The sequence below is a fragment of a genome, unplaced genomic scaffold, assembly GCF_019419815.1.
Source record: "Pyrus x bretschneideri cultivar Hongxiangsu unplaced genomic scaffold, Pyrus_bretschneideri_v1 Contig11, whole genome shotgun sequence".
In the NCBI taxonomy this organism is placed as follows: Eukaryota; Viridiplantae; Streptophyta; class Magnoliopsida; order Rosales; family Rosaceae; genus Pyrus; species Pyrus x bretschneideri.
The window spans coordinates 4991431-5005237 of record NW_025999402.1 but is presented as its reverse complement, the minus strand read 5'-3'; the positions used below and the strand labels follow the sequence as shown (position 1 = coordinate 5005237).

Sequence of the window (13807 nt, the reverse complement as noted above, 5' to 3'; positions counted from 1 at the left end):
GTTTTTATGAAATCAGACAATATAAGATTTCGTTTCATAATAATCATTGGTTTTGATTATCTTATTTCAATTTCATTTGTTGGTCAGTTTCTATGAAATCAAACAAGATAAGATTTTATTTCATAACAACCATTCGTTTATTTCTTTGATTGACACATTCTCCGAAATCTAACAAGATTTTCATTTAATAACAATCATTGGATTGGATTATCTTATCATAATTTAGTTTTGTTATTTGTTTATATTTTCGGTTTAGGTCTCTAAACTACCAATGTTAAATTTCATAATTTTTTTTTTATGAAATTTTCATTCTAGAAAAATAAACACGAAGCACAACATTTTTTGTAATCAATAACACATAAAGTAGTCTGTTTGTATATGTTTTCTTAATCAAACAAACAATTGAAAATAAACTCTTAAAATCCTAAACGGTTGAAAAATAAACCCTTAAAATCATATTTTGGAATTAAAAATGTGGCTCACCCATTTCTAAACTAATAAAACAAAAACAAAAAACAAGATTGGGTCCTCAATTTGGTGTGGTCCCCTTACTTTTTGGGGCTAGATGTAGCCTAACTTCTTACTACTTTAGGATTGAAGTTGCTAGCCCTTGTGGTAGATGTAGCCCCATTTTCTGGCCCATTGGGGATGAAAATTTTCATTAGAGCTATAAATGTGGTAGTCTCAAGGAGGATAAAGCCCCTATTGGGGATGCACTAAATGTACATAGAACACGAGACGGTACATCGTATGTCCTTAAAAAAATAAAAATTATCTCTACTTATGTAAAACTTATGGTATGACGTATATGTCTGGATTATTGACGCACTAATAAATCTCTCGTTCTCACTAAATCCAAAGTTTAAGGGGTTGGGATAAATTTGGAAGCAAATGTAGCCGTCCACATGGGAAAGGGATCCTTGTTGGATTATTTTTTTGGGGATTCAGGGGACTCCATAGTCATGTCCGTTCATCGTACATTGTACGGTTAGAAATCAGAAATTATTTTAAATTTTAAATTTTAAATTAAATATAAATAATACATAACAAAAACTGATCACATGATGTATGATGAACCGACATAATTACTAAATTTCCCATATCCCCAAAAAAAAAAATCGACAAGGATCCTTTTCCGTCCACACATACCACCATCGTAGCTACGTCAGATGTCTAAAACTCGTGGAATTGATATATGCATGACAAAAAGGCTTACAATGCATTTGGAAAAAGAAAAATGCAGAGTATGGTAAAATAATTTGTATAGCACATGTGTACTGCCACATGTCAATAGTATAAAAACACCCATTAGTTTTTTATGCATGTTCTTATATTTATCAATATCGAATGTCGTCGTTTTAGTACGTAAGTTGCTATTTTAAGTATTATAAAAAAAAATAAAAATAAAATTTAGACAGAGCAACGAACATTGTATTATCTTTCGGTTGAGTGTGTTGGTTGCTTAACTTGCTTTCTTTCTTTGGTAGGGGGAGGTGATCAAGAAAATGGACCTTTTACTAATTATTCTATATTGCACAATATCCAACAATGATATAGGAAATTTACAATTTTATTAAGGGATAGTGTTTGTGTCTTATGTGAGAGACTTATTTGTCCTTCCACTTACGTTTAACGAACCCTTATCATTCAAATATTATAATTGAAATTGTTCATTTTTTTTTTTTATCATTATGCAAAGATCATAATGAGTGGATCCATTTTCTTTATCATTATCTAACGATCATATCTACAAAAAATCATTCAATTTGGAGATTATTTATTTATTTATACGTGTTAAACTAATCAACGATTTTGGTAACAAGTAGCATTCTCATGTTGAACTGTCTTTTTGTTTTATGCATATGAACAACTAAAAGATCTTCAAATTAAATAATATTTTGCATCTATAATCTTTAGATAATGATAAAGAAAATGGTTTCAATTATTATGTTTGAATCATTAAAGTTCGTTAATCGTAAGTGGAAGGACAAACAAGTCTCCCGTTGGCATAAACTTTTTTAAGAAATATTTTTTAAAAAGTTAGGTAATTACAAATTTACTAGATTTAAGGGCCAAAATACGTGTCCAATACGTCTACATATTTAACTATAAATTCACTCAAATTATAACACGTATATAAATACAATAATTAATATCTATCCATACATTATAGATTTTCACTTGCAAAAAATAAACGAAATTGTGAAAATTACTACGATGAAAACCCATTTTGATGTGTATAATTTAGAGAACAATTTGACAATAATACCCCCATGTAATTACTATATAATATAAAAAATAATAATTAAAAAAAAACAAAGCGACCCCAGTTTCCCCCAAACAAAAAGCTCAGGTACAGATTGACAAGCCAAGAAAGGAAGAGTCCGTCAGTAGTGACCGGGCAACGCCCCAAGATTCGCGCTCTGCCGCTCATCTCTCTCTCTCTCTCCCCTCCGCTTACGATTTTCTCGCACTTTTCGTGCCGCCCACCCACCAACTCCTCCTTCCTTCTCCTCCCAATTTCCCCCAAACAAAACTGAATCGCTCCCCTAAATCTCGTTTTCTCATCGAACCTAAGTTTTTTCTTTTGCCCGATCCGGTCCCTGAGAATTTCTTGTTAGAAAAAAAAAAAACTGGAGAAACAAAAGGAAAAACTGAGGGTGAGATCATTGCCCTGATCTTTTTGCTCACCTGCCAATTTCCCCTTTTCGTGTTTACGTTGTGACATTTCGTATTCAGTTCATTGGAGGGCATTTGGTACCTGCTCTTTCGTTCAGTCTTCTCGTTTCGCCAATTCCGAGACGATAAAGCTCCAGTCTTTTGTCTGTATTCGGATTCAGAGGTACGTTGTTTTTTCTGGGTTTTTTTATTTTATTTTATTTTTGGGTTTTCATTTTTCTATTTTTTGGTATGAGAATATTGCAGAATTTCTTGGTGCATTTTGGTGTATGTGGCTCTTAGTCGATTGGGAATTTTGGGTATTTCTCTGATTTGGGTTTTGATTTCTGGGATTTAGGGTTGTGGGGGCAGTGATTCAGATTGCTCATTGACCGTGTTTTCTTTTCCATCTTTGTTTTTAGCTTTGGCATTGCTTTCTTGGGGATCTGCGGAACTTTGTTGTTATTTGAGCAATTGGGGCTTTCTGTGGGGCTCTTGATTCTCCCTCCCTGCGATCAAAGGGTGGTCTGTGTCTGATCTGAATGCAATTTATCTTCTTTTTGTTTTTTGTTACATCTCTGCATTTCTGAGATTCTGAAGTGTACCTGTAATGCATGCTCTAAGTGTACTTTTAATATGCGTTCTGGATGGTATTACTGAGCTACATTGTCTGTTTCTTCGGTTTGCAGGAGCTTGAATCTCACATCGTGAATTTGAAAAAATTGCAAACCCATCATTAATTTTGGGATTAGAGGGATTTTGGATACTGGGTTTTTAAGCAAGTAGTGCTTGATTTCTTTGGGTTTAATCGGTGTTTGCCGGACGCTGGCTTTGGGAAATGGGATTTCTGGATTGATTGGCTGTGTTTGTTCATGGTGTTTAGAAGTGGGGTGAAGTGTATATGTAATTCTCCAATGACCTCATTGGAGAATTATTTATGACTTCTGGGCACCCGTTGCTGTCTTCGTCTGATTCTCCATCAGCGCCACTGGTTCCATCCTCTTCTCTTACTAAGAACCTTGCCCGTATCTCCTCCAATGCTTCATTTTCTTCTTCCAGTCTTGACAACAATGATGATGCTCAAAGTGATTTACTTGAAGTGAAGGACGACGTTGCTGTTTCTGGTTGCTCTGAGAAACCCTTAGAAAATTCCACTAATCTTGCTGGTCCACTCGGTTCTCGGTTATTGCCGCAGTTTCCGTTGGAAAACCCCACGCGGGATAGAAGACGCCTGGTGTCGTGGGGTGCCATGGAACTGCATAATGAAACTAGAAATTCAGGAACTCTTGAAATCTCCCAGGGTTCATCTAGGGTTCAGGAAAAGTTGTCTCAGAGGATCCGTCACAAAAGTGTGCAGTTAGATGATAACTTGCTGCATGATGACAATCCAAGGTTGATCTATATTAACGATCCGAAGAGGACAAATGACAAATATGAGTTCACTGGGAATGAGATTCGAACTAGCAAGTACACCATCATTACCTTCTTGCCCAAGAATCTTTTCATTCAGTTTCATCGGGTTGCTTATTTGTATTTTCTAGCTATTGCTGCCCTCAACCAGCTTCCACCTCTTGCAGTCTTTGGAAGAACGGTGTCTCTTTTCCCCCTTCTGTTTGTGCTCTGTGTCACAGCTATCAAAGATGGCTATGAAGATTGGCGAAGACATAGATCAGACAGGAATGAGAATAACCGGGAGGCTCTGGTGTTTCAATCTGGCCAATTTCAACCGAAGAAATGGAAACATATTCAAGTGGGCGAGGTTCTAAAGATTTGTGCTGATGACACAATTCCTTGTGATGTGGTCTTGTTAGGGACAAGCGACCCTAGTGGAATTGCCTACATTCAAACAATGAATTTGGATGGTGAGTCGAACTTGAAAACAAGGTATGCGCGGCAGGAAACAACTTCAGCTGTATGTGAAGGGTGTGCATTTTTAGGGCTCATCAGATGTGAACAACCTAATAGGAATGTCTATGAGTTCACTGCCAACATGGAGTTTAATGGGCATAAATTTCCCCTGAGTCAATCAAATATAGTTTTGCGTGGTTGCCAGCTGAAGAACACAGCCTGGGCAATTGGTGTCGTGGTATATGCTGGACAGGAAACCAAGGCAATGCTGAATAGTGCAGCTTCTCCTTCCAAGAGAAGTAAACTGGAAAGCTACATGAATAGGGAAACTCTCTGGCTGTCGGTTTTCCTTTTTGTTATGTGTGCAGTTGTGGCCACTGGCATGGGCCTGTGGCTCATGCGCCATAAAGGTCAGATTGATACCTTGGCTTATTACCGGAAAAGATACTACTCTGATGGGAAAGAGAATGGAAAAACCTTTAGGTTTTATGGGATACCTATGGAGATCTTTTTCTCCTTTTTGAGTTCCATCATAGTTTTCCAGATAATGATACCAATCTCTCTTTATATTACAATGGAGTTGGTTCGATTGGGCCAGTCATATTTCATGATCGAAGACAGGCATATGTTTGACAGTAGCTCTGGCTCAAGGTTCCAGTGCAGATCGTTGAATATTAATGAGGATTTGGGTCAAATACGATATATTTTTTCAGACAAGACAGGGACACTTACCGAGAACAAAATGGAATTCCGAAGAGCAAGCATATTTGGGAGGAGTTTTGGGACCTCTTTGCAGGAAGCAAATGTTGCAGGTATAACATGTCATGCTTACCTTCTTCCTTTTAATTACTGAAAACAGTTTTTATTTGCAAGACATCATAAGTGCCCCTCCTCCTTTCTGTGTAGTTATGAAAAACAGAAAACATACAGCAAAAGCATTACTAATGTGCTCTTAGTTTATGCTAGTGTTTGCAATACTATTTTTCTCTTTAAAATTGCTATTCAGAGGGAAAACTGTTTCAAATTGCTTTGAATTGTCTGCTTTCTGAATATAGACGATACTTTCATTTCATAAATCATATCCAGATTTCCTTTTTGTACAAGCCCTCATTGTATGTGATCATTGACAGGAATAGGATTAGGTAGAAAGAGATGGAAGCTCAAAAGCGAAATTTCTGTAGATAATGAGCTTGTGGAATTTTTGCACAAAGACTTAAGTGAAAATGACAGGATTGCTGCACATGAGTTTTTTCTTACATTGGCTGCTTGCAATACTGTGGTTCCTATTGTCAGTAATGGTACATCTTCCAGTTGCGGAAAAAGTGAATTAGATGATGTAGAAGCTATTGACTATCAGGGGGAATCTCCTGATGAGCAAGCATTAGTTTCTGCAGCCTCTGCATATGGATATACGCTTTTTGAGCGCACATCTGGGCACATTGTTATGGATGTCAATGGTGAGAAACTAAGGTAGGGAGTCGCTCATTTCAGCTCCTATTTTCTATTTGCACCTTTCTTCGTTCAATAAATGTCCATTCTACATCATTAAAATATAAAAGGATTGTATGTAATCACATTAATGACGACTTACGTTGTATTTGAGTGTGCTATAGTAGCAGTACTTTAACATCCTTCCATGATTTTTTCTTATTGATAATTATTATTATTTATTTTTAATTTATTTGTATGTGGTTCTAGGTTGGATGTATTGGGTCTGCATGAGTTTGATAGCGTGCGAAAAAGGATGTCCGTTGTTATCAGATTTCCAAACAATACTGTAAAGGTTTTGGTGAAAGGTGCTGACACTACTATGTTCGGCACTTTAGCAAATGACTCTGAAAGGGATGATCATCTGACGCGTTCAACTCAAAGCCATCTGAATGAATATTCCTCAGAAGGTTTACGTACTCTTGTGGTTGCTGCCAGGGATCTTACAGATGAACAACTTGAGCAGTGGCAAAGCATGTATGAAGATGCAAGTACCTCGTTGACTGATCGTTCCTCGAAATTACGTCAAACAGCAGCTCTCATCGAATGCAACTTAAAGCTTCTTGGGGCGACTGCTATTGAGGATAAGTTACAAGATGGTGTGCCGGAAGCTATTGAGTCTCTCCGGCAAGCAGGGATCAAGATTTGGGTTCTTACTGGAGATAAGCAAGAGACAGCTATTTCGATTGGTCTATCATGCAAACTCTTGACAGCAGATATGCAACAAATCATTATAAATGGAACTTCTGAGGATGAATGCCGAAATCTTTTGGCTGATTCTATGGCAAAATATGGTGTAAAATCGTCCAATAAAAGAGACCCAAGTTTCAAACTGAAAAAAAATGCTGAAAATGGCTACCTTGAGATACCTGGCAATGCAAAGACATCCTGTGTGCCTGAATGGAATGGAGGGAAGGAAGAAGGAAAAAGGAACGCACCATTAGCACTCATAATAGATGGGAACAGCTTGGTATACATTCTGGAGAAAGAACTAGAGTTAGAGGCAAGTCCCGCTTTCCATCTATTGAACAATTAGCTTGCAGTTTGTTATGCTGTTTGTTTATAAGTGGCCGATTGCTTGCTTTCGTTTTAAACAGTTTTCTAGCTGTACCCATAATACTGTTGAATTGGATTCACGTTATGGTGAAGATTAACTTGGTTATGTCTTTTATTTCCACAGCTATTCGACCTTGCCACATCCTGTAGTGTTGTGTTATGCTGTCGTGTTGCACCTCTGCAGAAAGCTGGAATTGTTGATCTGATCAAGACTCGTACGGATGACATGACATTGGCTATAGGTGATGGTAAGTTATCCATTGATAGTTCTGCTATGATTTGCCTGATTGGGAGGGGGTGGAGTCCATATTGGCTTTGTTGTTTTCTTATGCAATCCTGCATGACAGTGGATGCAAAACCAAGTCATATTCTGAGTTTACTGTTTCTTATTTATGTGCAAACTGTGGTCCTACACTATGCTTTACTTTTGTTTTAAGTTCTCCACCTCTTTTCCTCCTCTGATCACTGACATGTCTTTAGGGGCAAATGATGTTTCAATGATCCAAATGGCGGATGTTGGAGTTGGAATTTGTGGTCAGGAAGGACGTCAAGCTGTGATGGCTTCAGACTTTGCTATGGGACAGTTTCGGTTTTTGAAAACATTACTTTTGGTGCATGGTCACTGGAATTATCAGCGTGTTGGCTATATGATTCTGTACAACTTCTACCGCAATGCAGTTTTTGTACTGATGCTATTTTGGTATGCCTTGTTCTTTGGTTTATTTTCATAGAAGCTTTCTGCACGTGCATCATCTTTTTTTTATTATTATTTTTATTTAAATCCAAATGTGATGTATGAACATGAAGTTGAACATTTGTGTAACGATATCTTCTTAAGTTCAGTTACATAGCAAAGCACTCTTTCAAGATTGAAATCTATTATAAGTTGTCACAATAAAATCTAAGATAGATCTTTCATTGTGCATTCAAAGCATTGATACATTATGCGTAGGACACCAAAAGCTGTATTGAGCCAAAGAATCATTTTTTTCTTCGAGTTTACATGTTGCAACTTTTAGCGATGCTGATTGTTTTATGCTTATGTGTTTATCTGCAGGTTTATATTGTCCACTGCTTTTTCAACAACTTCTGCTTTAACAGATTGGAGTAGTGTTTTCTATTCTGTCATTTATACTTCACTCCCCACAATTGTTGTTGGTATACTGGACAAAGACTTGAGCCACAGGACACTGTTACAATATCCAAAACTCTATGGTGCTGGCCATAGACATGAGGCATACAATTTACATCTCTTCTGGATCACAATGCTTGACACCGTATGGCAGAGTCTTGTTCTCTTCTATGTACCCCTCTTCACCTATAAGGATAGCTCAATAGACATATGGAGCATGGGCAGTTTATGGACGATTGCAGTTGTTGTCCTTGTCAATGTGCATTTGGCAATGGACGTTCATCGTTGGGTATTCATCACTCAAATCGCAGTATGGGGTTCAATAATTATCACATATGCCTGTATGGTGGTATTGGATTCTATACCTGTCTTTCCTAATTACTGGTTAGATTCGTTGACTTCTGCTCTTCTTTTTCTGATTTTAAACTTATATTGTTTTATAATGTTGATCTGATTTTCCCCCTCATTTTCTTTTGGGTGCAGGACTATATACCATTTGGCAAAGTCTCCCACATATTGGATCGCCATTTTGCTTATAACTGTTGTCGCGTTGCTCCCTCGCTTTGTGTTCAAAGTTGTAAATCATATATTTTGGCCTTCGGATATCCAGATAGCTAGGGAAGCCGAGGTTTTAAATAGGCAACGTAAACATTTGAGCTCAAAGCAAGACGACAGTTCAAGTTGACATGTATTACCAGGCTTCGAGACAGATTTTCATTCTGAGATGGCTTCCCTTTTGTTTGTCCAGCGTACATCTTTCCAGTGGCATGCGGTTATAAAATATCAAAGGTGAGCTTTTTTTTTCTTATAGACACAAAATAATTGTACAGTAATCTTTATTCCATTATTTGCCTTCATGGAAGAATAGTTTAAGCAATTTTCATTAGCCAAGCCTATTTGTGAGCAACGAGTTGCTGTCTTTGTGTCCAAACCACGACTGAACGTTTTGTTCTATAATTTGTTATCGTACATGTAAAATCCAAGTCATAACTTCGCATTGGGTTTAATTAGATGCAACTGTCTCCGAAGTTGTGAGATTCTGCTGGACCCTACTGATGTTTCTTCCTCTCGTTCTGCAGATGAGTTGCATTGGCTGACTACATGCAAAATAAATCGTAGGTATTTGACAAAAGAGTGGAGTATCCCGTCAAGGGACAAGAAGACCGGAAGGTGGATGGTCTAGGCCAAAGGAGTGTGCTTGGCGTGTACAGAAAACTCGTATGGCCAACTCTCGCCGGGGAAGGGAAATCAGGTGGAAGAGAAAGAAGAAAGAAACCCGAGTTGAGGAACCTCAAGCAACTTGTCGAATACTTTTTGATGTCGTCAGGCACTGACAATAGTGAAAAACTTAGATGGTTGTGTAATAGCTTTGTCATGATGCAGTGCATAGAGAGGGGAAGAGAGGGAGGAAAGGGAAAAAGAAAGAAAAACCAGAGTATATGATAGGTGTGTGTAGAGATCAGATCTGCCTTTTTTTTCTTCTTACGGCTTAACATATAAAATGAAAAAAGGAAAGACTTCTTGTCAGTTCTCCCAATTGTTTTTGCTGATTTGCTAGTTCTAATCTTTCTCACATGTTAGTGGGGAGATGCCTTAAATCATCCTTTGCCCTCTAATTAGGCTTTTGGATAACGAAGGTTTACTATAATGTTAAAAGAAAAACTTAAAAATGCTAGTGGATGTCTATAAAGTACTTTTGCCGTATGGTAGGCACCTACTTAAGAATGGGTAGGACCAACACGGAGTGATCCAGTAATTGGAGGGATGAATTTCAAAAACGTAGTTTACACGGCACATCTTGGGTTTGATTCTTGATGTTGGTGAATCACGAGATGGTTTAGGAAGGGTCGACTAGGAAGGGTTTGATTCTTTGCGAATCTTCCTGGTCTTGGGAAGGGTGGAGTGTTTTCACCTGCCGGTCCCAAAAAGAAAGGGTAGGAAATTTTGAGTTTAATTTCGAGAGCATCTTCAATGTAAAGACTCAAATTTTAGACCAATATTTTTATAGTTGGGTCCAAGGTGGTATATTTATGTATTTTGGTTTTATTCTTCAATGCAAAGACCCAAAGTCGTAAGACTCAACTATTGGACTAAAAACTCATATTTGAGTTTTAATAATTTGGGTTTGTGCATTGGAGATGATTGAATTCAAAATTCAGATCTCATTTTTTTTTTTTTTTTATAAATTAAGAACATTTTTTCTAGTTGGCATAGGCTTCATCTTGGGCTCAAATCTCATATTGAAACTCAAATTTGGGTCTCATTTTGCCTTGAAACCAAATATGAGTTTTAAATCTCATGTGCATTAACCATAGATGCTTTGCCTTATAACTGGACCTAAAAATAGGACTTGAAGTCCTTGCATTGGAGATGATCTTAGTGGAGAAATTTTATTGGAAGGAATAGAGAGGCACATGTAGAAGGACTTTGCGGCACAATACACCATCACGGTGGCGTTTTTTGCCAATGAATAAAGACATGTGAAACTTGTCTCCACATGTCTTATATTTCATTGGCATATAACGCCATGTGGAATTAATATCAAGCAAGTTATTATCATGACACATGACCTAGTTATGTAATTTTAGGGAAAAAAAGAAAAGAAAAAGAATTCACTTTGTCACTTTATTCAGTAGAGATTTTTCTTAGCGTGAATCAGAAAATTTCAGTTCAGTAGAATAAGTCCAATTATTGAGTGTAATACATCGATGCCATGGTTTTGATTTCTATAAAATAAGTACCGCACTAATTAAACTCACCCTCTAACAAAAGCACTAAAAGTAGAAGTACTTTCCACAAAAGCATTTCTAAACGGGTTTTATTTTGAAATTTGTTGACGGTGTTTCCTGGAAAGAATCTACCCCAGTTCCTATGGACCTAGATAACAACTAAAGCCTAAAGGTAAGTTTGCTTAAAATTTCTAATCAAATTAGCAGACACGGTATAAAAATGATTTCTTGTATTGACCAATTGTTGGCATTATATCACAAACCATATCTTCCAAATACTAAAAAAAATCAAGTGGCATGCAACGACTCGTTCCTTCTTGTTGACATGATAAAATTACTATAACTTGATTCCACAAAAACAAAAATATAAACCAGTGTGAACGTGTTCTTGGGTGACTGGAATTTTCAGCAACAAATGTGCTCACATTGCCATATCAGCAACTGGTCCAATTTTCTATTCCGTACAGGATAACATCACAGCTAGCTGGTTTCGGTTTCAGATTCAATGATCATGAAACTTTGTTGATGTCACACTCTACAGTCAGCATCCAAATGCAACCACCATCATTCATTATAATTTGTAAAAGGCTTGTTGGAGTTGCCTGGCAGCGAGCCTTGACAGAGTGAAAATAATTTCTTTTTAACAAACGATATTATCTACATAAAAAGAAAAGGGGGTTGACTTAGCCTCACAATGGACTAACAATAATGTGATTAAGAAAATATGTAGTCACGCGTAGTACGCTTAAATTCAAAAAATGCCTTTTGATTAGAATTAATAGGTCTTTGGATCGCTCTTTTGACACAATCAAAAAGTATATTCAATAATATAAAATAATGAACCATTTCTACTTATTTGCAAAATTCCACTCTAAATAGAGATAATTTTTTTTTTTGTCAATAAAACAGATATACTTATTAAAAACAACAACAAAATTTTATTCTACTAAGTGGAGTCGGCTATATGAATCCTAAAATGTCATTGCGCTCGGTTTTATGTCATAACTTATTAAAAACGCAAAAATTAAAAGTTTATATAACTCTTTATACAAGAGATAAGTATATATGAGCTCGTTTAAAAATACTTTTAAAATGACTAAAAGCGTTTTGATGAAATTTATTTTGAAAGACTTATTGCAGGAAGCACTTAAAGTGTTTTTTTTAGGATTCATTTGAATTTTTATCAAAAACGCTTTCAATTATTTTAAAAGCATTTCCAAACAAACTCATATATCATTTGACAAAGACAATGAGTCCCTACACTGTGATGAGGTCCACTTCATTCAAGAGCATAATACATTGCAAGGGTGTGTAAGCAAGAAAACTACTGTTAGCGTGAGTCAATATTAGGAAAAATAAGGAATGTAAATAATAGGAGTCCTTTATTAAGTAGGTTTGTGTATATGTTTTTGTTTCCTTGTAAAGCTATGATAGCACATGTATATATTTCAAAACAAGTAATAGAAGATATTATCCCGTAAAAGTTCTATTTGGTATCAAGAGCCAAAACCCTAGTTTTTTTTTTCGTTTCCGCTGTGCTTGGTTGACCTTATTTCTGCAAATCTTCTGCAGAAAACAGGTTGCGTGTGTGCTGCTGCCGTGTGTGCAGACTGTGTGTGCAGACTGTGTGTGTGCAGTTTGCTGCTGCTGTGTGTGCAGACTGCGTGTGCAGCACAATACCTTGCTGCTGCCGTGTGGACAGATTGTGGACAGATTGTGGACAGATTGTGCAGCACAATACCCTGATACCATTGTGGACAGATTGCTGTTTTTTTCTTGCTGGTTTTTTTTTTCTGCAACTTGGGGCTGCTGCCGTGCAGGTTGTGTACGAATCAGAATTGGTTATCCGTTTGTACTGCTTCAGTTTTTTGTCTGTGTGGTATCGTTTTGGAACTCTCTGCACAGTTTTTTGTCTGTGTGGTGTGGTTGCGTGTACGTAGTATCGTGTTGTTTTTTGGGTTGATTTGGTGATTTGGTGAGCAACACCGAATGGATTCAGGAGGCAGTGGCGTGATGCGGTTAGAGGGCAGTAACTCAACCAATAATCAAGTCGTGAATCCTATCGTTATTCAGAGTGATGCGTCTGCTGTACCCAATACCGTGAAGTTAAATGGATCAAACTATCCTCTTTGGTCCAAGGTTTTGGAGATGCACATCGCTGGACGCGGTAGGAAGGGCTTTGTGACTGGGAGTACCAAGGAGCCGGCTGAGGCTAGTGCTGAGTATGAGACGTGGGAGACAGGGAATGCAATAGTAAAAGGGTGGTTGATCAACTCCATGGAACCTACTATTATGGGTTTTTTCATTCACCTACGTACTGCTAAAGAAGTGTGGGAAGAGGTAGCTCGGACCTACTATGATGGGTCAGATATTTCTCAGATTTATGAATTAAAGGTGAAATCATTCAGACTCCGTCAAGAGGGTCGGCCAGTTGGTGTGTATTATGCTGATCTCAAGTCCGTTTGGCAGGAGTTAGATCAGCGGAGACCAATCCGGATGGTATGTGCTGTGGATCTCAAGACGCTTCGAGAAGAAATTCAGATTGATCGTGTGTACGCTTTTTTGGCGGGATTGGATGATGTGTTTGATAAAGTGCGTAGTGATATTTTACGTACTCAACCTTTACCTTCTGTTGAGGAGGTGTTTTCTGTTGTTCGACGTGAAGCTCAACGACATGCTACCATGATGGGTGGAAGTAACACTCAAGGAGGGTTGCCGTCCATGGCAATGATATCTCGGCCGACTGGTACAAATCGTTCTAGTAATTATTCTAATCAATCTTTAAATTCTCGTCCCTTCAACCGCGAAAATAAAGATGATTTGAAGTGTAATTTTTGTGGACAAACCCGTCATACTGAGGATACATGCTTTACTAAGCATGGAGTGCCTGATTGGT

General features: G+C 37.4%; 1 protein-coding gene across 3 annotated transcripts; it reads left to right on the top strand.

The window, feature by feature from the left end:
• The first annotated feature begins 2323 nt into the window (after window positions 1-2323).
• Window positions 2324-9709, top strand: LOC103939449 (phospholipid-transporting ATPase 1). 3 transcript variants are annotated; one of them, XM_048575637.1, is made up of 11 exons: window positions 2324-2842; window positions 2926-2978; window positions 3081-3183; window positions 3348-5318; window positions 5637-5976; window positions 6205-6997; window positions 7175-7298; window positions 7531-7750; window positions 8108-8566; window positions 8666-8971; window positions 9262-9709. In XM_048575637.1, the coding sequence occupies exons 4-10, from the start codon at window positions 3596-3598 to the stop codon at window positions 8865-8867; spliced, it is 3861 nt and encodes a 1286-aa protein (XP_048431594.1). In that variant the 5' UTR covers window positions 2324-2842; window positions 2926-2978; window positions 3081-3183; window positions 3348-3595; the 3' UTR covers window positions 8868-8971; window positions 9262-9709. The 3 variants fall into 3 exon arrangements, with proteins under 3 accessions (XP_048431594.1, XP_048431590.1, XP_048431597.1); XM_048575633.1 differs by lacking the exon at window positions 2926-2978; XM_048575640.1 differs by lacking the exons at window positions 2926-2978; window positions 3081-3183.
• The last annotated feature ends 4098 nt before the right edge of the window (window positions 9710-13807 follow it).

Bases quoted from the DNA above. Each gene is read 5' to 3' on its own strand.
- LOC103939449 (XM_048575640.1), top strand. From the start codon at position 3,596: ATGACTTCTGGGCACCCGTTGCTGTCTTCGTCTGATTCTCCATCAGCG. The intron at 6,998-7,174 runs GCAAGTCCCGCT...TTATTTCCACAG, and splicing joins AGAAAGAACTAGAGTTAGAG to CTATTCGACCTTGCCACATC. The intron at 7,299-7,530 runs GTAAGTTATCCA...ACATGTCTTTAG, and splicing joins GACATTGGCTATAGGTGATG to GGGCAAATGATGTTTCAATG.